The sequence below is a fragment of the Aythya ferina genome (genome assembly GCF_964211825.1).
Source record: "Aythya ferina genome assembly, chromosome: 3".
In the NCBI taxonomy this organism is placed as follows: Eukaryota; Metazoa; Chordata; class Aves; order Anseriformes; family Anatidae; genus Aythya; species Aythya ferina.
In genome coordinates, this window is record NC_140298.1 from 25,468,214 (window position 1) to 25,493,502 (window position 25,289).

General features: G+C 45.0%; 1 protein-coding gene across 1 annotated transcript; it reads left to right on the forward strand.

Annotated features, from left to right (window-relative positions):
• Positions 1–288: 288 nt before the first annotated feature.
• Positions 289–24,927, forward strand: GPR137B (G protein-coupled receptor 137B). The gene is given in 9 exon segments (XM_084515118.1): positions 289–360; positions 362–382; positions 384–830; positions 9,551–9,600; positions 14,556–14,778; positions 18,496–18,649; positions 20,495–20,619; positions 23,159–23,283; positions 24,323–24,927. Coding segments are annotated over 9 exon segments (1,314 nt in total). The 5' UTR covers positions 289–303; the 3' UTR covers positions 24,435–24,927.
• Positions 24,928–25,289: the final 362 nt, after the last annotated feature.

Below are 25,289 nucleotides of genomic sequence, written 5' to 3' on the forward strand. Positions count from 1 at the left end.
AAAGTACTCGTTAAATGTGAAACAAGGCAAAAAATCCTACAAAGACAGCATGTGGCTGTCACTGGGAAAATGCTCAGTACCTGCTTCTTGCAGAAAATAGAACATTACTTAAATAATTTAAAATCCAGATTATTTTCTGTAGAAAAATAATCATCAGTAAACCACTTAAGGGCTGGTGCATTTCTTTCTTTCCTAAGGATGGTAGAGATTCGTGCACAGACATCAGCAAAGGGCAGCTTTCTGAGCTGTTCCCTGCCAATTGCTGACAAAGGCAGTCCTAATGAATCATTCTGAATTGTGATCATGTGCTACCAGCCCACAGTGAGCTGCCAAAGAGGAAGTGCAGCTTGTTTTCTTTCATTTTCTTGATTCCTATGCTGTAGGAAGATGAAAGGAGCAGGAGGAGGAGGCAGCAGCGGCAGCCAAACTTAATAAATAATTCTGACGATTCCAGATATCAAATGGAGGCCCCTGAGTGGGACCCACTGAAAAATGACACCCTTCCGCCGACCCTGACGCCAGCTGTCCCTCCGTATGTGAAGTTGGGCCTGACCATTGTATATACTGTTTTTTATTCACTTCTTTTTGTGTTCATCTACGTTCAGCTCTGGCTGGTCCTGCACTACAGGCACAAGAGGTTCAGTTACCAGACTGTCTTTCTGTTTCTGTGCTTGTTTTGGGCCTCTCTTAGGACTGTGCTCTTTTCATTTTACTTCAAAGACTTTGTCACAGCAAATTCTCTCAGCCCCTTCATCTTCTGGCTCCTCTATTGCTTCCCAGTCTGCCTCCAGTTTTTTACCCTGACCCTGATGAATCTTTACTTCACACAGGTAAGCAACAGATATTTGGTTGATTAAATATGACAGAATGATAAAGCATTGTTTTGTAAGATTTGTGTGAAAGATGTAATTTCCTAATGTGCTTTGGCAAGGCAAAAAGCAAATTTCAAGTTATTTAGCTGGGAATTTTAACTTTTGATCTCTGTGCAAGTGATCAGTTTACAGTGAGACGGGAGCCTAAAGTGATCATTTCAGGAATGGCAAATAATATATCTACTGTCCATTAAATAGGTGTCATTTGATATAAAGGTAGGAGAAAAACGTACAGGAGAGCTGGAGGGCTTGAAGGCTGGATAACCAAAATGCCGTTCTGTTATTATTCTTTATTATTGTTCTTAGTGCTGTTATTAAACCTCATAAGCCTCCTGGCTTAGCAGACCTTGATATCCGTGTGCTACCAGAATTGTAATTTGTAATTTTGCAGGCAGCCCCCCCCCCCCCTCATTTTTTTCATAAGTTGATTAAAATGTTTCTCAGTGAGATTTCTGTGCTGTGTATCAACAACTGAAAGTGTAGATCGAGCCCTGCTGCCGGCTCCCATGCTTACAATGATCTGTATTACAAATAGCAGTGAGTCTGGGCCCCAGTAAGTGCTGGCTGCTGTACAGAGGTACATACACCCTCTGTTTCAAGGACACCGTGATGTAAAGGTGAATTAGCCATGTAGGGGGGTGAAGGGAACAGTCTCCCTGTATCGTTAGGTTGCCTTGAGAATATGTCTGCTACAGACAGCTAGGAAGCCAGGTAAATTAGGGTGCACAGAGCTCCGTGTTGCTGCAGTTAGATTTGCTTGGAAGTATTTATGGTGAGCTTGGGTATCTGGTCACTGGGCTGCAGGACGGGATGTTGGCATGCTGAGGCACAGAAAGGCTGCTGGGCTCGCCTGAGATCTCACAAGAAGCTCGCAGGAGAGCAGGGGTTGGGATCAGTATCTCCTCAATCCCACTACCGTGCCAGGAGCAGAAAGCCCAGCCTGCCCTCAGCTGACCCTTGTCAGAGGCAGCTTTTCCAGGGCACAGGTGGCTTGGCCAGGGGAGCACCAGCCAGCCCTGGAGCACCCCCAGGCAGCGCTCAGGATGTTCTGCATGTTGCTGTGTGCCCCTCGTGGGACCAGCTCAGTGCCCGGGTTTGGATGCTTCTGTAGTGCCTGCAGTGCTTACCGGGGCTCTGTAGTGATACAGGCCTGTGAGTCCTGAACAGCCAGGCTGTCAAGATCGGGCTGCTTGTGAGAGCTGCTCTCCCAGAGCTGAAAATGGGGGGATTGGAAGCGTGAAAGCTGTAAGAGGATCACTTGAGTCGCAGTGGGTATTACATACTTAGAACCACGTACACAGTTGTGCACTTAAGTTTGGTTTTCTGGATTCAGGGGCTGAAATGCCTGTAACTCGCCCGCTCGCTCCCCAGGACTTGAGATGCATTAAAGGATTACAGGAACCTTTCATCTGCATGCTGCCCAAATCTGGCTCAGGCATGTAGTGACCTATGCTTTATCCCACGGCATTTGAGAGCGGTGCAGCTCCCCAGGGGCAAACGTCCATCATCACGCAGCCCGTCACCATCACAGGACTAAACCATAGCCCTGAGTGAGGTTCTTCCCTCAGACACGCAGGTAGGGCTGCGGTGGAGGTCTGGAGGCAGACTGCAGCATCTTGGCTCTCACCCAAGAGCAGCCAAAGCTGAGGGGAGCCCAGAGCACGCACGGCGGCTGCGCTCCGTGCATAGGGTGCCAGCTCTGAGTGGCTGATTGCAGTGAGCAACCGATTCCTCTTGTTGATGGAAGAAGTGAAAAGGGAGCACACGGAACGCACGGATATGTGTTTTTAACTAATTTTTGTCAATGCTGCCTGATATTACTAAGGAGGTATGAGACACCAGTTGGAAACACACGAAATGCTAAGGCTGTTGGTTCTGCCTTTGACACGATTTCTGCTTTGTCACCGTGAGTCCTCACAATCTTCCTCTGAGCCCCCGTATAAAAAAAAAACAGCTAATAGTTACCTGTCTTGAAGTGCTGTTGTGAAGCTTTGGAAACATTATTTGCTTTGCCGTTCGGAGTTTGTGCTATGTGTCATAATCTTTAAAGACTGTGAGCTGCTGTAGACTGGCACATTATGAGCAGCGTTGTTTGCTTTAGAGCTGGTTGCTCCCATTGAAATCTTATCTCAAATATCTCCCTAGCCAAAACAAAGCCTTAAGAAATCTAAGCACAGCCACTGTAGAGATATAATGTAGGGCACAGAATCAGTGCACATATTTTTAATTCACTGTTATTAATTCTCTATTTCTAAACATTAAAAGGTGGTTTGGCTTGAAATTCAGCATCTTCTTAAGACTGTATGTTTAATGTGCATCTAGCTTTCCACAGTAGGCAAGCAAGAACTAGTGTGAAAGGGGTGGGGAGAGAGAATTTTGTTTTCAGTAATGCCTTATAACTTCACAGACCTGTTCAGAAGCAACATTTACCCTTTTTTCTCTAGAAGGAAGGAAAGAAAAGTCTGCAGCTGTGTCTTGTTGCATGAAAACCATGCTATTTAACTGATGCTTAGCTTCAAGAAAAAGAAGTGTTCTACGTGTGGTATGGGGACAGGGGACAGGGAGAGACCTCATGGGTCTCAGGACTTTGCAGGTGTTTACCTGCTGCCCAGCACCCAGCATTGCTAAATGTGGCATTGCAGAGAAAACCTGGAGACGCAGAGGTGAGAAGAAAAAGTGATTCCAAAAAGATTGCAAATGCTTCTGGCCCAACAGAGAAACTCATTTGGCAAGTGCCCGAGGGCATTTTTTAGAATAATGAGCACCTTTGAACTTGACAGAAAGTTAGCCACAACTATTCTCTTTTTAATAGGTATCCCAAAGCAACGAGGACACACATTTGGACTGCTTCTTATGCCTAGGAAGACAAATAAGCCAAGATGGCATCAGCACAGCGGGGGTTATTCCCAGCCTTGGGCAGCACCATCAGCAGATACAGGGGAAGCCAATGCGCTGGGCAGGTTGCTAAACCAGGGGACCTGTAGCCAAAAGACAAGCTACAATCAAAGTAGTTTTGATTCAGAACAACTCTTGAGAGCTGAGAGCTATTCTTTGGGTTGAGAGCCAAGTTCAGGGTCCTTCGCCATGGTCTTGATGGCAGAATAAAAACGGTGCTGTAGAAGAGGCTTGTGTAATATTACCTGCGCTCAGAAATCACACACTGCAGCAAATACATGTGATTTTCTAATGAGAAACACAAATTTCTTAGAATTTATTAGCTTATAATGTCTGTATTCATCCTCCTGTCTTCTAAAGGAGAGAAATACTGCTAACTACCCCCTCAGGATAACCCTCTGTCTCCTTAGAAATGATTGAAGTAAATCTCCTGTGGAGCTGAGATCCATCCCCGACCCATCAGATAGAGCTGAAGAGTGCATTTCCACCTGCAGAGACCGAAAAGCCCACGGATACATTTGCCTCACACCTGCACCTCCCACGGGTGTATTTTGGCTGCTTAATAAAGCAAAGGCTGCACATGGGCAAATACCGTATTTTCCACTTCAGCTGAATTCAGCCAGCGAGGATCCCAGGACTCAAGCACTCTTTTATTTACGTCCTGCCTGGCCAAAGCTCCCATTCTTCCCTGCCCCTGACAGGAGGAGGCTGAGATGAGTCCTCAGGCTTTACGCTCAGTGCCCTGGGCAGAAGTTTAAGGAGGCTGTGGGAAATAAAATAACAAGTTGTCTTTTTTGGTATGGAGGTGAGCAGAGAAGGGCTCGCTTCACTTTGTTCTGTTTCTTCTTTACATTTTCCTGGGGAGCAGGATACAAACGAAGGAGGCAGGCTAGCATGGAGGGTTACAGGCTCAAAACACAAGGTCAAGGTCAAAGGCTGTGAGCCATCGGTGATGCTGGAAATCCCAGTCCTCCCCTGTGGCCAGGCACACTGAGCCACTTGGTGGGCTGCGGGTTTAACCATTAGGTTGGGAACTTCTCCAGGACCTAGAGCTAGCAGGTGGTGCTGAGCTGAAGAGCTGTGGGGCTGTACAGCTGGAGGAGGGCTGGTAGCTGGATTTTCCTCTCCTTCCTCCTCCGTAACCATCTTCCCTTTTCTCTGGCACTCAGATGGAGGAGCTTACCCTGCCTCCCAGGCAGGGCTGATAACATCAGGGACTTTCAAATGAGGAGAAATTGTGCAGAGTAAGGCAGTTCGGAGAGGAGCAAGCCGTGCTGGAAGTGCCTGGCAGGGTGGGGTAAAACCTGCATGAGGCTGTCGGAGAGGCTGCCCGTATCTGTGGAACCGGGGCACGAGTTATCTGTGAGGGAAATGAAGGGGGCTTCTTATGCTCTAATTCCTCTGGACAGGACTTTGACAGTGATACCACCGGTGAGAGAACAGAGAGGGCTTTTTATTTAGTAGGAACATTTATTGTTTGATAAATATGAATACACCGTATGTTATAAAGCTTGCTATTTGCAGCATGCTTCAGATGTACACAGAGCTACAAGAGTCCAACTCGAGATGGTGAAGCGTCAGCAAATACGTTTGGCTTAAAACATTACCCTTTGGATCCGTAGGAGACAAACTGGAACTGCAGACTGGCTGGCTCTCAGCATCTGACATGGAGAACGGCGTCGTTTGGTTTGGATGGTAATTGGATAGGAAAGTGCAGAGAGCTTGCTGTGGCTGCCAGCCCCACGATGGTGCCCGTCCTTTGTTTCTGCCAGCGCACCTCAGGCTGACTGGCAGGGGTCTTGTTGCTGGTGTCAGGAGGCTTTACAAAGCAGGTAGGGTTTAGGGAGTAGAGGGAGAACTTGGCATGTTTGGGGGGAGCTGATCCAAATGCAGGAACATTTAACATGAAAGAATGAATAAGGAGAGAAAAAGCAAGGTGGGACTGCAAAATACACGGCAGAGGAAGGGTGTATGCACTGGCGGTGAGGGGCTCTGGGCCTGCATGAGGCTGTGGCCTATTTTCAGGGTGCAAAGAAGTTTGCACAGTGACAGAGGGAGAGAGGGGCAGCGGTGAAAAGGACTGGGAGGGGAAAGAACACGCTGTGCTCCACGTATAGTTCTTTGAAATGAGGACTGGTAAATAAAGCTGAACTTCATTCCTCTGCGGAGGGCCGGCTTGAGACATATGCAAGCACTTAGCACATACCTGAGGCTTTGTGGTGAGCTGAGGCTCCTGGAAAAGTGAACTGATCAGCCAGACCTGGAGGTATGCGGGAGGTTTGTGCCAGTGTTCCCATCAGCTCAGCTAAATCAGCGCGAACTGAGAATTGCTCCAGTGAGATTTTATTTTAGTGCTTCTTTTGTTCTGGGAGCGTGTAACTTGGCTTTGACACCTGCTTCATTGATATTTACAGGCCCAGAGCGGTTCCTGACGTTGCTTCCATTACCCATAGCTGGAACCCCCTGAAGCCTCAGCAGCCTTGCCCTGCCTGCCTGCCCAGCAGCTCCACAGAGCTCCCTGCAGCCAAGCTGCTGAGGGACTCCTGTGCCATCCCCGGCTCTGCTGCTGGGGGCTGGTAGAATGCCTTTAAGGTCAGCTGTTTACATCACTTGTTGCAACAGAGGAATTTTCCCTGGCTGTATTAAGGGCTTTTTTGGAGTCCTTTTGTACTGCTGCCCTTCTATATGCCAGACATACACCTCAGGGGAGTAGAGGAGGGAGTGTGAGAATCTCATTTGAGGTTTCCAATCCTTCAGAAAAAAAAAGAAGGAGTCAAAACAAGGTATTTCTCCTTTAAAAAAAAAAAAAAAAAAAAAAGTGAAAGGGGAAAAAATAAGAAGGAAAAGTAGCCCTTTGGACATTGGAAAATCAGCAAGGAATTGCACTGAGTTTCCCTGGTTCCTATTTATCCTGGGGATCTCTGAAAGGCCTCTTTTTAAAAGTTTGCCTTCTGCTTGCTGCTTAGTCTGTTCATAGGAAAAGCCTGGTTTGCTCTGGTTTGCTGGAAGACTTGCTGAGATGACTCAGATACTGACTGGAAGCTTTCTCAACACTGTTGCGGGGAGGGGCCATTGAGCAACCAGTCTTTTCTTCCAGCGTGCTCTTGAGTGAAATGAGTGCTAAATGCAAAGAGCTGCACCCACACATCTGAGGTATATGCAGATCAGCTTCAGACATCCCTACTGCCACTGAACAGCCCTTTATTCACTGACAGTCATACCACTTCCAGTAAAGTTCCTCATGAAATAAAGCACCATCAGGATAAGCCAAGGTGGCAGAACGTGGCCGCCTGTGTTCCTGTTTAGCAGTGACTTTGTACGAATGCCGGTTCTTGTACTAAAGCTTTCATTCTATGTAGCATCCATTTTATGCTTAGTATCAATCTTCTGTCTTAATGGTCATTTTGCTCTGAAAGAATCCAGAAGCATTTGCCTGCTGGGACAGCTCCACCAAATGCGGGATCACAACGACACGGCTGCTCCAGCAGCCTCACACCTGGAGATGTTGCCATGCATTTTATCGGCAGCAGGAACGCCACGCTTGGCTTTTGATAAGTTAGCCATGGAGCCTTTGCTGAGCAGGACAGCCCTGGGCTGCTTGATGTGAAAGTAGCACTCGGTGACATTGTAGGGGTGGATGGATCCTTTCTGGGGAAGCACAGGAGATGGCATTCAGGAACTTGTGAACCTCCCATGCTTTGTGGACCCAGCACGACTCATTGCCCACCAGGAATTGTCTCGTGCAGTTCTTTGCACAGGCTCTGAACACCTCTGTTCAGTGCTCCTCCTGTCCAAATTAACGGTACAGCATGGGTGAGTAAGTGCTGCTCAGCACAGCCGAGGACTGTGGAATGGCCCTAGAGACAAGTTTTTCTTGTTTAATTTCAGTGAGCTCAGGAATCTGCTCCCTCCCCACTTGCCCACGGTGTTTTCCAGAACAAACAGGGGAGGTAACATACCTAGTACAGAACACATACAGAAAGGATTTTGAACCCCAACTCTTCTCTAAAAGACTGACAGCTCCTCTCTGTGCGCCACAGGAACACAGAAATCTCACAAGCCTGTCATACCTCTCCGCTAGGTAGCAAATAGGTAAAACAACATAAAACATGTTCCTGAATTCCTGTGAGAATTGATGATCTAGGAATTTAGAGAATGAATCCCCCAAATCTTCTATGAGGGATACTGCCAGAGATGTTAACTACTTGAAAACAGTGCCAATGGTCGCGGAATATTTTTAGAGGTTTCCCTCCCCCGGCGTTTCAATTTTATTCTCAGCTGTTATTTTTCTAAGGCCTACTGAAAGGCTCAGTCCTCTCTGCTGGTTCAGCTAGTCCCAAGCAGACCGATGTGTCATAAAAATAATTTCCAAGTCAAGGCAGCTGCTTGTGGTGAATAGCAGTTAAATGACAAGTTGTTCCAGGAGCACTGGAACAAGCAAAGCCTGATTTTCTCCAGATCTGTGTCTCATGCTTGACTTTGAGCTGTGACCGGGGCTGCTTCTATGACTGGGGCACTTCTTGTGGTGCTTTGCTATGTGCAGCCTCTCGTACCTTGTGATGTGGGGTCATTAGGCAGGATTCTCCTCACATCAGATGCACTTAGAGGGTCCCTTACTTCTGTTGGGTCATTGGTTTTCAGGAGGGTGATAGAAGGATCATGTCTTTGACTCTTATTTTGCAGTCAGCTCTCTGACCAGAGTATTTTGAGATTAGTGGGGGGACAGATAAACAGCTTGACAGGCCAGACACATGCCTGTACACACACAGTGATCATGTCATTCCTGTTTCCTGGGGGAAGCATGATAATCACAGCAAATATTATGCAAGCTACACTACAGGGCATGCAAAACCAAATTAAATGGATAAGGCAGGGTGACTTGAGAAGGAATCAATTAGGCAGCAGCCCACAGAAAGTCATGCAGCATGATTTTTGGTAATTTCAGCAACCAGTGGGCTTCAGTGTTGGTTGCTGAGCTTAAATGAACCTTTATAAATTTTTATAAACTGAGTGTGTTTAGTAACTGTGATAGCTTACGAAAACGCAGTGGTACTTACCTAGATTTGCTTTTAATAAACAAGATACAAAATATGCTAATATATTCTTGTATAATTCCTGATGGTGGTTAAACACCTGTGACTGATACCACCTACCTACATTGTGGAAAATGTGTCAGTATTTTGTCTCTCCTGTTTCAGCAAGGTAATTGATTTGCCTGAGCTCTCTCTGTAAAAATACTTACTGCTCTGTCAGTGAGTCAGTAGAAGCCAAGTAAACCTCAGAGTAAACCAATTCCTTTGGGTCTTGATGGCATCCTTTTGTCAACGCAACGTAGATATACAACCTTACATATCTGATTTCAGGCCAGGGCACTACGGTGAGCTTTTGATATGAACAGAGCATCTGACCCCAAAAGCCAGCATGAGCTGGTGCGTGTGAGAGACGTACTGATAGGACGTGTAAGAGCCTAATAATTACTTACCTCTTTGATTATACTGGCTCTTGTATAAAAGCTGGTATAAAACCTTATTCCCAAACCAGAATAAGTAAAAATAATGGTGGATACAATTTGTGTACAAGTGCATCATAATCTCTTGCTGAGTGGTTTTAATACTTTGTTTATAGCTTGCCTGCCTCAGATAAGCCATAAATGCAAATCTATTGTGTGAAGAAACCTAGCATTACATTTCACGTGACGTGTGAGGCAGGATTCCTGTGGATTGCAGTGTTTTTCTTTACTCATGTGTATTCTAGGTCTGATGCAATATTTTTCTGCTTTGCAGGTGATTTTCAAGGCTAAATCAAAATATTCCCCAGAGCTACTGAAATACAGGTAAGAACTGTGCAAATATTTGTTATGGTAAAGAAAAGTAGCCATGTACTTTGAGAAACGCTACATCTCTGATCATTTGTGGTGCTCATATCTCTGCTACTCATATTTAAATCCCAGTGTTTACGATGATGGTTCTGAGGCCAGCTTCTTCCTCTGACTTTTCAAAGTCTGTGTCATTTCCCAACACAAGCAACGTTTTCAGCCATTCACATATTTCAAAGGCAACTATTTCAAATACAAGCAGAATACGTTGACCCTGGTGATTTGTCTACAAAATTTGTTTCGCCTATGTGTTCTTAAATAAAAGCTTTGTATGTTAGGTGAATCCAGATCCAGCACTTTGGTAAAGGTAGCAGGGTGGTGTATTCATTTTCACAGGAAAGAGTGAGACTGGTTATTTCTCAGCCCAGAAATGAGGTCAGTGGTAATAAAAGACTCCAAAGTTTCGGGAAGCTGAGACAAGTGTTATGAAGGGAAGGAGCTAGAGAGAACGGATTCAACGTGATGATGTGTTTGGGAGCTCACAGATAGCTTTCCACAACTCCATAATGTTGAGGCTATGGTAGCTCTGCATTTAGGTGGTGAGATCCGTTTGGGGTCTTGTTTGAGCAGGAGGGATTGTCAGAAGCTCCCTGAAAGCTTCCTGAAAGGCATAAATGACCAGAAAGCTGAGGAAGAGCTCAGAAAATTGATGTTCACTGTGGCAATTCCTAAAACCTTCAATCAGGGGCAATGTTGTTTAGTTAGGGTGAGAGAGCAAGAGAGGTTGTCTCCTTTCTAAACAAAGGTTTACAGTTTGAAGTCAGGATGGGAAAGCAGAGTAATTTGCAATTGAAATCTGACCCCTTATTTGCTGACTGATCAGGAGAACATGGAACTGTATCAACAGGTCAGACATTAATACTGTCCTTGCTCTGGACAGTGCATTATCTGGCTGGGTTTTGACACAGCTGGAGCAGCGATCACCCAGTGCAAGTGCATGAGAGACAGAGATGTGCAAGACATGTTTGGCAGAATGGCAGGACAACGAGAGCAGACTTGGGGTGAGCAGTGCATGGACTGGTGAGCAGTGAGGTATGAGACAGGCAAGGTGTGGATGCTGACTGAGGGATGGGGACTCCATGCTGAGGAGCAGCTGATGCAGGAACAGTGAGGGTGAGAACAGAGAAGGCTGCGTCTGTTTTGGTGGCCCCAGGAACGCTTCCAAGCTAGTGGGTCTGTGTGCATACCTTGGCTGCCTCCCAAACCTCAAGGGGCAAGAGCCAGATGCTCCCTGGTGAACGCTGCGGCATACAAATACCTACATCCCCCTTTGGGCTCTGGTTTCTGTGGGAAGGAAATCCAGGAGTATGGGCTGGCAGACAAGCACAGCACACACCAGCCAGCCCCCAGCAAGTGACAGAGCCTGTCGCTGATGGCACACATAGCCAGGAGGAGTAAGGAGGAAGGCTTTGCACAACACCTGAGCTGTAGGTTCTGCTGGTATAGGGAAACTGTGAACATGTTCCTGGCTGGCTTTAAAGGTGAGAGAGAGACTTTGAAACTTGTCTGTTACTAGTGTTTGTGGCAAGGCTTTATTCATGAAAAAAAGCACAAAAAGTTATTTCTTCAAGCAAAGGGAGCTTCTGAACTTGTGTTATTTGTTCAGTGTCCATGAAGTGACTGCATTATTGTGGGCAGTGTTTCTCATGTACAGACTGCTCTGCTCTCAACAGATCAACGCCTGCCCCGACTCTTGCCCTCTGCATTTCTAACACAGGTCACTCTTGGATCTGGTCTAGCCTTTTGCCTCTTATTCAGCCCTTTTGTTAAAGGACCACAGTAGTATCTTGTTTTAATATCTAGAGCGATTAGCATGAATGTGGTTAGCCTGTGTAAAAGAGCCAAATAAATGAAGCCGACCTCATTTCCTTTCTTATAGAGGGCAGCTGAAGTGGTGTAAATACACGCACACCTGCAGCAGAGGTCCTCTATCTTAATCATAACAGGCTAGTGAAAGACGGATGATTTGGGCCTTCATACAGGGGTGGAGTCAACAGTTACTGAATTTGATTTTTTTTTTTTTTTTTTGACTTTTTCACATTTTTTTAATAAGTGGCAGACCATATTGCCTGATGTCATTTCTGCAGCACGGCAGGAATGGATAAGGGCAACATGTGAAAGTCAGCAGAGAGGTGGGGATGCAGTCTGTATATTGACAAAGGTCTCAGAAATCAGAATCATTTCAGATAAGGGAAAAATTGATGAAATCCTATCAGAGAGCTGTAATCTTAAGTAAATTTTACTCAGCATAGCCTTCATGATATTAGTCACTGTGGCAAAAGATCTCACGGCCAAGCCTGTACTAGCCCAGCTTCGTATTTAAACAGCCTCCTTCTGCATCTCCCTGGGCTTGGAGAGTTCTTACAGTCCCTGGGTTTGAATGAGGCTTGCTGTGCTGTGTGTGCATGTGTTGTACACACAAACCTCAGACGCTGTATGGTTTCTGAGGAAACCACATACAGAATGTAGTAGTTTCACCCAGATTTTCTCATTAAACAAGGCAGAATTCACGGCATTCAGCTGAAATTTGGTGTTAAGCTTAAAGAAAAACTTCAGAGGTGCATCCAGCCTGACACAGAAAAAAGAGAACAACCTGACATGTGCCTTCCCTGGCCAAGCCAGATTACACACAGCTCCGCTTTAGGGACTGGCCTCAGCATGGGGATTATGCACAACAGGCTGTTTGAACAGTTGCTGGTGTAATGTGGAAGCACCTCTCCTGTCCAGCTTTCTCTTTTCTGAAAAAAAAAAAAAAGCTTATTCTTTCCTTCTAGGTGCCCATGTAGTTGAAATGTAGGGGCGCATTCTGCCTTTAAGTGAGGCTGTAATGTTTTCTGCAGCTGCAGAGACCCTAAAACTGCCCAGAGAGACACAGCCTCCATCTCCATCAGTGCTTATTCAGAGGTTCAGCAACAATGCTTCCTTTGTCAGAACAGGCAGCCGCTTCCCCAGCCACATCATGTTAATAAGGGGGATGGAAGCTCATTATGTGAAGAGCTGCACAACTGACGGGCCATGACAGCTCACACTGGTACATATGGCAGTGTGTGGGCATGAGAGCATGACAGTGCTTTGCTGGTGGTGTTTTTTTGGCTAAAATCTGTCAAGGAGGAGCACGGTCTGGAAGCTTCTCAGCCTTGCTGTTTGTGAGCCAGCATCTGGGGCATGCAGGCTGAAGCAGAAGGTCCCTCTGACTAAGCAGAGCACAAAGACTGCACGTACTTACTGTTCCACACATAGGCAGTGTGTAAGTGCATATCTTTCCTCCTCAGCCCCAAACCCACAGATGTATCTTACTTGCACTGCAATGGGGGAACCATACGGGTGGTGGGGGGAGCAAATAGGCTGTGGGAGGGCAAGGAAAGGAAGACACCTGACCATAACATAAAGACTTTTGGAATATTAATAAAATCTGTAAAGGTTCCACCTCTTCAACCAGGAGCTGCGTTCTCCAAAGGAAGCCGTGTGAGAGAGGAGAAGCTTCAGGACTGTGAGGTTTACAGGAGCTGCCCTTGTGTATCCTAAGAGCAGAGCCCTGCCCTGGAAGATTATGAATGAGCACAATCTTCCCCCCCCAGAGGGAATTTCCATGACTGGCAAGGAAAAGACAGCAGACTAGCTCACTGCCAGATATAGCTGGGAAGAAGGGCATTGATTCATAAACACAAGCAGAGAATTACAGGCTTTCAGTTCTCCCTGTTACACATCTAAAAGGTCTCAAAGGTGTACCCTTTCCTTTCCTGCCCTCTGAAAAGAAGCCAGCTATGCTTGTGTTTTATGGCTGGGTTGGTGCCATCCCAAAACAATATGAACATGTGAAAGAGAATTATCATCACTGGGCAAACGTACTTTTGAACAATACAAATTTGATTCTTCAGAGACAATCTGTATGTTTGCTATCAGCCAAATTCAAGATTCTCAGCAGGCATGAAGGGCTGTGAGCAAAACCTTATGTTCTGTGACTGTAGATTATAAACCTTATCAGAAATTGCCTCGGTCAACAATGATAATGAAGTAAGCAAACACTTAAAATGGAAACATGCTTCTTTTTATTCCTTTTTTTTTTTTTTTTTCTTTAAATGAAAAACTCTGCAGCTGTGTGTAGGAGTAAAGAGAAGCAGCCTTCCTTGACTATATGGTATACTTACACTGCAGGTATCACTGCTGGGTAGGTAGGAAAAAATACAAATGGGGAAAACCAGTCCAACTGCTAGGCTCCTGCCACATTCCTGTTCCAGCTCTGCTCCCGTGGTTGTGCAAACAAACCCTTTGCCTGGCATAGATGGCAAAATGTCAACCCATAATCGATGTGCATATTTAAATTTCTCTCAAGAGGCTTCCCATAACCAAGATATTTAGGAAAAGGGACAGAAAAAGATGCTGGGGAACCAGTAACTCAGAGATTTCCTACAGTTAGACATTTCCCTAATTTAATGTGAAATCTGTCTACAAAGACTGGCAGTGATGTTTTTCACGGCAGTGATGATGTAGTAAAACCAGGATCAACACCAGCCCATTCCAACCAACTTGACCTTTTGTGAGGTTTCTCCTGTCAGCAAATAGTCAGAGGGTTTGTGCTGTATGTGAAGTGCATGCCTTAAGACGTGTATTTAAATGATTTGTAAGAACTGTGCCACTATTTCTGCTGCAAACACTTTTCCAAGTTTTGTTGCCTGACATTAGTTTCTTTACCTACTGCTTGTTCTATAACTTCAAAAAAAAAAAAGGTTTGAAATAAGCTGTGTTCATCTCTCCAGTGGTCTAGAGTACTTTGATTTTGCCTTGGGTGGCTGCTCACTCCGTCAGCCGTGGCAGCCCAAGTGTGGCTTTCAGTGCTCGGAGTGCAACTTCCATCTCATGACTGACACTTGCTGAACAATGTCGCTAAAACTGTTTTCTCCTCACTCTCCCAGGTTGCCCCTCTACCTGGCTTCTCTTTTCATAAGTCTCCTCTTCCTCTTGGTGAATTTAACATGTGCAGTATTGGTGAGGACACAGAACTCAGAGAGAAAAGTCATTGTCTCTGTCCGGGTGGCAATTAATGACACGTTGTTTGTGCTGTGCGCTGTTTCACTCTCCATCTGCCTGTATAAGATTTCCAAGATGTCTTTAGCCAACATTTACTTGGAGTCCAAGGTAAGGTACATTTTCAGTTCCTTTTAAAGTACCTTCTGAGAGATGTGGGCAGTGCGAAGTGAAGGCACAAAACTCTGTTGATCCCCCAAGAACTAGAGGCCTTAGACTTCATAGCTTACACTTGTCCATCCTGCTCAATAAATTAATTAAATACTAAGCAAGGGTGCTTTTGGCTAACAGCAGAAACCCCAAAATACCTGTCTTTAGGACAGAGTTTATAGATCTACTGGCTGGAGTTTCTCAGATGTTCTTCAGATGGATACTGCTTTCTCCAGAACCATGTCTGACGACCACTTCATTTCTGTACTGGTACATAGAGGTACTTTAGGATCCTTCAGCTTGTCAAATTATTGATTGATTATTTTAAACGTTTAAGGTAGCAGCTTGCTGATTGTAAGTCAGAAATAGGAATATGAATCTCCCTTTATAACTTTGCATACTGTCCTACAGATAGTAAGAATGTGTTTTAGAAGACTTAATGCATTAGGAATTCATCCAGGTGGGGAGAAGGAGGAAAAATGTCCTATCACTCTGCAAAATGTTCTTTCAAGAATTTTCATTAGGTTCACAGCTTTGGTCAAAGGGCTGGTTTCATAGGTGACATCATGTGATAAAAGCTAGCAGTGTTTGTCATAAAATCAGTGATGATGTTTTGTACCTATACATAATGACACTTGTATTCACAGTACATGGTTACATCTTAAAGTAAATTAGTTTAACCACTAGAGCATTACCACAACAAACCTTCCAAAAACATAAGTTTCAGCTGCTAGTTAGAAAATCTTACAATAAAATCCATCTCTCCATTTAGTTAATCAGATGAAAGGAACACTTTTCCTCTTTAATCAAATCTGGCGATACTGCACAACAACTGAGAGTTCATGGCTGAACAAAAGATTCAAAAACACGGCTTAGTTTGTTTTGTTTCTTTTGAGTCTGTCATTTGCTGACCAAAGGGCATGGGCAATGGATTATTTTTACTAGGAAGAAAAGTTTTTCTACTGCTGCAAATCACAGAAGCGTAAATCTCTGTAACAAAGCCGTGTTAACCTACAAGAGGCTTTGGTAGATTACTTTGTTCCGTTTCCTCCTTCTGCTGGGAACCCGATCTTCTTTACTTTAAGCTATTTCACAAAAAAACAAACAAACTGCAGCACTGCTGCAAAGAGGAAAAGACAGGACACTGAGCCATCAAAGTCTGAATGTTGAAATGAGAATTAAAGAGCTTTGCTCTTTTCTGCTGACCTGAGGTGGGAGTCCCTCTGGGGACCTCCAGTAGGATTTCACTGCACATACTGCAGGATACAGAAGGCTGGAGCCAGCGGTGAAAAAACATCCTGGTTTAATCTGCTACTGCTGTGCTGAAAAAACTAGCTAAAGAAGAAAAAATTGTTCTTCATGGTGATACGATAGAAGTATCATCAGAGATAATGTCTGGGGCGTGTGTAGATAGGGATTGCTACCAGCAGCCTTTTATTTGTATCTCCCTTCTGCCTTCCGACCAGGGGTGAAATTGCTGGTGGAGATGCTGCATCCACCTTCCTGATGTGGCATGGGGACGGACCTGGCTCTCCGGCCACAGGTCGGGCAGCAGCAGGGAGGTGCGCGGCCCCGCCGTGAGGTGTGAGGGGCTGACTCGGGACGGTTCTGTGCTGGCCAGAGGCTTCCTGTGCTGGGGCACTGCCAGCCTGGGGCTGCCCCCTCTTCTACAGAGACGCCTTCTGGCTCTGCTCCTATCTCTGCAATCTCCCTTCCCCAAGCCACCACACGTATCTGACGGGCAGGGAGAACAGGACAATTTGATCCCCTTCTTTGCACTTGGTGGCAGAGTTTGCTAAAGCTGCAGCACATTCAGCTCTTAAAGAAAGCAAAGTTATTTAAGAACGACAGCCCTGTGGGGAAACTAGTACAGGGAAATGCCAACCCCATTCTGCTCTTCACTTCTGTTTTTGAACGCTGCCACTGAAGGGGCTGAGGTACTGAGGTACGTGCCCCTCGGCTCGCTCACCCTCGGTTTCCATGGCAGCGCCACTGCTCGTGCAGGAGGAGAACAGAGAAGTGCCCAGCAAACGTTTCCTCTTTCTGGCATTTCCTGCTCGCTCGTCTCGCCACAGCTTTCACCGCCTTGTGCCGGGTGCCCGGGTCCCGTTCCCACACAGAGCAGGCTCCTGGCTCGCCCCCGACATGGCTGCAGGTTGTGGCCTGGTCGGCAGCATTTGGAGCGGGAAGTCAGTCAGAGAGACTGGCCGCGCTGGGGATTTTGTAACACCCCTGAGCTTGACTGGTCTCTGAATCGGTGTTTTTTGCTGGGAAAACACACAAGCTCGTTTCCTGCAGGCTTTTCTGACAAGTCCCTGAGCTCCTTTTAATTGACTCTCCTCAGGGATGACCCAGGCCAAGGAGCTTGGCTGGCAGAGCCGCAGGACAGCAGCTGCCAGCACAGCACAGAGGGGCCCTGAAGCTCAGGGATTCAGGACGTGGTGACTCGGTGACTTTCCTGATGCTCCAGCAGCTGGTTGTGTTATCTCTGTGCTCTCCAGTGCTCTGCTCTTGGGCTGCAGGTGTGGAAGCAGAGTTTGGGTGGAGGGGACAGGGTGCAGGCCCGCCTGTCCCTGCACTGCCGCGAGGGGTCCTGTGATGGGAGGAGCAGCTTCCCTCTTGGCTCATCTGTCCCAGATGGATTAGAGGAGCCCATCTGCATGGTGTGGGTCTCTGCCAGGAGAGGGAGGGCAGGGCTAGTGAAGCAAATGGCTGCAAGGTGTTTTGCTCCCCTGCAGCATGGTTCTCTATAGCATTCCTCTTTCGGCTGTGAAAAGCAGTATTGCAGAGCTGACTGCACAGAATTTACATCGAGTTTCTTCCTTCAGAGGCAGTCCCCTTTTGGTACATCTGCTGCCTCCACACTCAGTCTCACACTGCTCCCTGTAGCCATGGCTCCTTGATTCCTACCTTTGGAAGTTGGTGCTGCTGCAGCAACTCCTGTGCTGCTCCCTCAGCCCCCTGCATCAAGTGGCCGGGATGTCATGTCACACTTTTTCCTCACACTGGATGAGGCTCTGTCCCCTTCTCCAACCGTTTCCTTCTCTAGGACTCAGGAGCTATCTCAAATCCACACTTGCAGTCTCATTGCTTCCCTTGTGCCAGTGTCCCACTCCCAGCTTGCCCTGCCATGTTCACTCTGCCCGTAGGCTGTGCTTCCTCGTTGTCTCCTCCATGTTGACTTTAGGTAAGGCAGGATGTTCTGTTCCTCTGTGGGCTGTATTTTACTGCTGACTCCTATGATCTGCTCAGTACTTGGAAGGGGAAATAGGTGCACAGCAAGCAGTTATAAAAAGATGTAAGGTTGCATCATACTAGTAGTCAGCACCTGATATAGGATGCTCAATAGCTAGTGCACAGCTGGAAGCTGAATTCTCCTGCTCCATCTGATATCAAGTGTTGTTCTCATGTACTGTCATTGCTGTGAAAATAGTACTTGTACAACAGTCACAGGAGTTAGTCACAGCCCATCTTGGCAGGGGCTGGAATTGCTACCATTCCCTGGAAAACACCATGCTGGTAAAATATAGGAATACACATCGTATAGGATGTGCTGATGAAAGAAGGAAAGTCAATCTCCTTAGGCAAAGTAGTGTGACAACCCCCTGAAGTCCATGCAAAGCGATGTTCTTGTCAACTTCCCATACAAATAATAACCTATGTTTAATTCTCTTCCAGGGCTCATCTGTGTGTCAGGTGACAAGTATAGGAGTGACTGTTATACTACTTTATACCTCACGAGCCTGTTACAATTTGTTCATCTTATCATTTTCCCAAACCAAGAAAGTCAATTCTTTTGATTATGATTGGTACAACGTATCAGATCAGGCAAGTATGAAAATATTTGCTAATGAGAAAAACTCATTCTGCATGTGACGGCTGATTTCCTAAATGATATGGCAAGAGGCAATAATATATTAAAATTCTATTGCTTTTTTTTTCTTTTATTTGATGCACTAGAATTGTTTTGCTCTAGGAATATGAAGAAAGGAGGGAAAAAAACAGCACTGAAAGAAAAACTTAATTAAATTATCCTTTTATATCGTGTATTTTATTTACTTCGATTTTATTAAAAAAAAATCATTTTATTAAAAAAAACACAGGTGTTTTGTTCATTAGAAAGAAAGTACTGTGGTTACAGGAGAAAAATAGTGCTTGATTCCACTGAAATGCCAAGTTCTAAAGTAATTGTCAATTCTCCCATTGCCTTCTAGTGCTGTGGAGTTATTTACCATAATTCTGTCAGTAGCGTGATACCGTCTGTAGTTTTAGGTTCAGACTATGATTCCTTTCAACTTTTAATTAAGACAACGATTAAATGACAATTCAGGTTGAAAACTAGGAGTGGTAAAAACACTGAAGGAAATAAGCAGGTGATTCTTTGAATTTTGTGAAATGTGGGCATCCAATTCCTTTCTCTACTCTGAAGCATGTAGGTAGGTCCCAGTAGTTTTCCAGCTCTGTCAAGGCTCAGCAAAATGGAAGGCCTGGGTCTGGACCATGACTAAATATTTTTTGGCCCCAAAATCCCAGACACATGACGCTGCCCCACCACCCCAGCAAGCACTTGCTGAGCAGAAGCCGTGTTCCCAGACATGCAAGCACCTCATAGTACCAGGCTAGGCTAGCAAACCTGGAGCCATTATCATTTTTTTGTTGAGTAGTAGATAAAATTGTAAATAAGATGTAGGTAAACAGCAGGGGAAGATTGCCCAGAGGTTCTCATTAAGAGTTATTTGAGCAGGGTTTGTCAGGGGATCACTAATTTCCACTGCTGCTGTGTGGTTAAGAGGAGAGCAGCTAGGTGGTACCACTCTGTGTAATTAGAAGACACAAGTTTCAGATGGAAGGGCACTAGGCTGTGATTCACCTCCTGAATCCAACTTTTACTCCCCTGTCACTGGGGCCTGCAGCAGATGCTGCTGACCCCTTGCAAGGACGGGAAATCTATGGCCAGAGTATTGGGTCCAGTTTCCCACCTGGAGGCCGTGGTTGGTGCTAGGGAGCTGAGTGAAATGCTTTAGGCTTGTGGCACTGCCTCAGCTCACCTGTCACAAACATTACCCTTATTTCTTCTGTAGAAAACACACAAAAAGACAAGATTTGCCCTCTGCAGCTGTGGTGAACAGTGGAATTAAATCTAGAGAGGAGTTCAAAGCTAATGCTAGAGTAACTGCACGGTTATTCAAGCTAAAAACATGCACCAATTTGAGGGGATCCAAGCATGAATTTTAAAGGTCACATTGCCAGCAATGCCCTTGAAGACCTGGGCATTGAGTGTTCCTTCATGTGTTATTCTCAGCTGGGAAAGGACTAGTTTCTCATTATGTCAGTTTTATCCCTTTCTTCCCAGTCTAAGAGCCTAGCCTGGCAAGCGGCCACTGAACTTTGATTTTCCTGAAGAAAAGATAGAGGCATGAGAAAGAGAGAGGAGAGGAGGTAGAAGGAAAGGGAAATCATGTACCTGGCAACATAGAATATTGATTTTTTTTTTCTTTTTAATATGCCTTTAATAATTAACCAGGTTAATCCAGCTTTACTGGATATAGTTTCTGGCCATGTTGTTCAGCCACTTAAGTATAGGTCTTCATAAGAAGACATGTTGCCTCTTGTACCTTCTAAGCAAGCCGCAGTTTTTGTTTGTGAACATTTTTCTCTTTGACTTTTCAACAGGCAGATCTGAAATGTCAGCTGGGAGATGCAGGTTACATAGTGTTTGGAGTGATCCTTTTCATCTGGGAGCTCTTGCCTACTTCCTTGGTGGTGTATTTCTTCCGTGTCCGAAACCCTACAAAAGATCTAGTGAGTGAAATCTGTTAATACATTTGATAGCATGATGTCCTGGCAGGTGTGGAGGGCTCAGTTTCTGAAGGAACTTCTGCTTCTTTATGTTTTGACTTATCTTTTTCAAGGTGTCCTCAGCAGAATAAAAGCAACTCAAGCTTACCACTTTGTTATGCTAAAGTTCTCATGAGAAAATCTCATCATATTTACCAAGAAGAAAGGATATTTCTTGGGCAATTTACCTTAAGAAACAGTAATCTTAAATTTAGGGACATGTTCCTTTTGGGTTGATATGGCACCATACTAGAGTCAGTGAAAAAGAAGTCGGCTTGTTATTCAAACCTGGTATCTTTCATTACACAGTAAAAATCATTCTCTGCTAACTGTTCAATGGCATATATGAAATATATTGAACTCTTCAAGCTTTGTGCCTGCTGAATTGTTTCCATGTCAAAAGCCAATAGCCACAGTAAGCGCTACTACCATTTTTGTTTGCTATTTCAGCAGAGCAGGGAATAAGGTGTGAGTTGTAAGGGTAACCCCCTCTAAGTACTCTTAATGTCTAGGCAATTAATAGATGGACTATCATTTAATAGCTGTAGGCAGCATTCCCAGGTTAGTGTAGGATATGCTGGCTGACAGGTACATGGGGAATATCAGCCTTGGACTAGGATCACTAAGGTAATGTTTCTATAGGGCCAATCCAGTCAGCTACCCCAAGGAAGACATAAATGGTAAATTCACATATAAGAGAAGCAATTCATATGTTTTTGTTTGTTTGTTTGTTTTTGTGTTGTTTTTTTTTTTTTTTTAGAGGACACCATGATTTTTATCCTCACACACAGATTTCAGAGATAATAATAATGCCAAACTGAGTGAGGAAGTAAGGAACCTCCACTTAAATGAAACTCTTCTTACTGTTCACCTGCGATACTGATTTCCTGCTAGAAACCTACCAGTTAGCCAGTGTGTACATCACAAAAAAAAAAAGGAAAAAAAAAAAAAAGGAAAAGATCGGATCAACTCCTGCTTAGGAGTCAGCCAGGATAACTGCAAAGAAAATAAATTAAATGTTTTAGTTTTGCTGTTGCTCTTCTACAAAGTGACTAGAGAAAGAACTGCAAATGATGTTAGAAAGAAAAACCGAAGAGGCTGTGTAGCAAGGCAAGACTGAACTTCAATGCAAATATGCCACAAGAGGGAGACCAAGGGCCACAGGACTTCAGTCTAACGTGGTCAGTAGACTATTAGAGCAATAAAGTATTAGAAAATGGTCCTTGGCAGAAAATACTTGCCCAGAAAGCATGGGATTGGAATTAAAACAAACCCTCTTTTTTTTTTTATGTTAAAAACATAAATCTTAACAACTTCGATTTATCAGAAATCCAAAATGTACTTTATTTGTGATAAGGAAACTTGCCAATGAACGGTTGTGCTTTGTTTTTTACGCTTCATTCAGGACTTCAGAAACAAAAAGCTTGAGTGGAGGCAGCCTGCCTTCAGCATTGCTCAAATGTAAAGCTCCGTGTGACTGATCCAGCCTGGATCACGCAAGTTGCCTGCGTGCTTTGGTGCTGCCATGGGGTAACTGCAGTGCTTGGTCCTCTGCCTTGCTGTAGCTTCAGCAAGACCAATGTTGGAAATGGAGAAATGACAGAAATTGACCTATTTTTAGTTCATTCATATTGAAATTATTTAACATCTAAAATACACTGGGAGGTTAAACTGCTCTCCTATTGAAGGCCAAGGAGAAGACATCATCCTGGCTTATCCATGGGTGCAAGGAGTCCTGTTCCCTGGAGATACAAGCAGTGGATGAGTCAAAGAGGCTCAGCTGGGTCCTAGATGTCCCTACGCACTGGCTTCAGAATCATATGGACCTTTCGAATCTCGTGCACTTTCCATTTTGATTCATAGGGAAATAAAGGCAAAGTGTTTTGTAAATGAGGGTGTTACAGGTACACCCCATTCCCTATTTTAGTGAGGGACATTTCCTTGGGCTTTGGTCCTCACAGCACTGAGTAGATACTGACATTGCTGAGGACAGCCCCAGGGAGCCTTTCAGCTGTGGTTTCGTGAAGCAGGGTGCCAAGGTTCAGCATGATCAGTTCCTGAGGCAAGGGAGGGAACTGCAGGAGGAGGGTTACAAACAGGGACAGGGGCTACAACCAAATCTCTTCAGATTCTTTAACGTCCTGCAGTTCCTCAGCTGCCTTCCTACTGCTCACTTCAAGCCAACTGGCTAAAAGCATAAAGCATCCAGGACAGAAAATTCAGCTGACAGGCTGAACACATCCTGAAGGGTAGTTTCAGAAATGGGTCATATCTGTTAGCTGCAAGGCAGGAAGAGGAAAAACTGTTAAGATCACAAGACTATCACTATGGTAGTAGAGAAAAATACAGAAAATATGAAAATATTTCTATTGTCTACAGCAAATTGAAAATTACCTATTTTATCTTGGAAGCCAGGAGGTAAATTTCCAGTGGCAACTTCTAGAAGAGAGGCAGCAAGCAGTTTATGTGTTGTACTGACTGAGGTTTGTTTCCCTTCCTTCAGGCCAATGCAGGAATGGTCCCAAGCCATGGCTTCAATCCCAGATCTTATTTCTTTGACAACCCTCGCAGATATGACAGCGATGATGATCTGGCGTGGAATATTGCACCACAGGGAGCCCAGGGCAGGTAAGATACAACAGGTAGTAGCTGGATTCCCATAGCAGAAACAGCTGGAGGAGAAGGAAGCCACACACTGCAGAATAATGTAGATTGTCAAGCTCCAATTGTTGCTTAAATGATAAGGGGCAGGGAGGAAGCAAAGGGGAAAGCTGATGTGGCAGCACTGAATGACTGTAGGGATCCAAGGGCCCCACAGAGACTACAAGGACGCAAGAGGTGTGTCCTTGTCTAAGTGTGTCCAAGTGCAAGGCGCTGCACCTGGGTTGGGGCAACCCCAGACAGGAGCACAGACTGGGAGAACTCATTGAGAGCAGTCCTGCAGACTTGCAGGTTCTGGTGGATGAAAAGCTTGACATCAGCCAGCAGCGTGTGCCTGTAGCCCAGAAGGCCAACTGTGTCGGGGGCTGCATCAAAAGCAGGGTGGCCAGCAGGGCGCGGGAGGTGATTGTCCTCTTCTGCTCTGCCCTCATGAGGCCCCACCTGGAGCACTGCATGCAGCTCTGGGGTGCCCAGCGCAGGAAGGACAGTGATCTGTTAGAGAAAGTCCAGAGGAGGCCACAAGGCTGGAGCGCCTCTCTGATGAAGAAAGGCTGAGTTGGGGTTGTTTAGCCTCACGCTACTCATGGGAGTAAAGCCAGTACGCCAGAGCTGCTGCCCAAATCCAGGCCCCTTGTGCACAGACACAGGAGGTTTAGCTCTGTCACTGACAGTCCATAGCAGCGATAGGACTCAGCATGGAGTAGAAGCACTAACAGCACAGCACTAAGATTGTCAACCATGCTCTGGATTAGCAAAGCAGAAAAGGTAGAGTCTTCAGTGAACTAGAAGAATCAAGAAACAGGTAATGAGTCAAGAATGCTTGGGCTGAAACATTTGCCAGATAAGAAACAAACTGCAGCCTGAAGTCACAGCCTAAATGGCTGTGGTTTTATTTTGCACTTCAGTGTGAGAAGTGCACCCGTGGAACTGCATTTTGCACAAAGTAACTAGCCAGGCATTTACACAACCACCCTGCCAGTCACTAATTCCTGTTTTCTTTTTTAAGCTTCTCTCCAGACTACTATGACTGGGGCCATCAGAACAACAGCTTCATGGCTTACATCGGATCCCTCCAGCAAGAGGCAGCATTGGACACAGAGCGGCCAAGCCCCATATAACTTCAGTCACCTACAGCATTCCAGGACATTCCAATATTAAAACAGATGTTCTGAAAAACAAAGCTTAGCAATTCTTCGTCACGCTTTGGTTTTTAGAAGTGTTCTATGCACAGATAAATGAAGAACTTGTCTTTGCCACAAGCTTTTCACAGGTTAAGGAAAAGTGTAAGCTAATGATTTAGACTTTGAAGACTGTTTAATTAATGCCTTGTTCTAAGCCATGATATTTTTGGCTTTGAATAGAGTTGTTAGGGTATAATTTAATCATTTTATGCTCATTTTAAAGGAGCAAATTTCATGAAGGTAAATGGCAATTATTTTCTAAGTATTTTTATTTTTACACTGTATTAGGTTAGAAATATGTGATTATGATGAATATACTGTAAACACATGAAAAGGTTGCTCAAACGCATGACAGTAGGGATTCTTACATGCACGTAACAGCCTGTAAGGGAAAAATGTCAACTCCATTAAATATTGTCTTTTCAAGTTATTACTACATTCTTGGAGCACAATTTACTCTGCATCATCACTGCTTACTCAATGTGGCAAGATAGTTGGAGGCTAATAATATTTATGCACTAGTTATGATCTCAAAACACGGCATTCCTCTAAAAATAGAGAAATTGTATCTTAGCAGCCATAGAAACAGTCTTAGAATGGAAGAGAGAGTCATCTGCTCTGGTTTGGGCATTTTGAACTGTGAAACAGGCTGAACACCTCTAAGTCCGAAAAGTTAAAGCTATGTGATCATTTTTGTGAATCCTTTCTAGGTACTTTATGTAGAAAAGTGATTCAAATGCCTAGTCAATGAGCAGAGAGATGGATACATGTAGTATTCCTTATTTTAATATG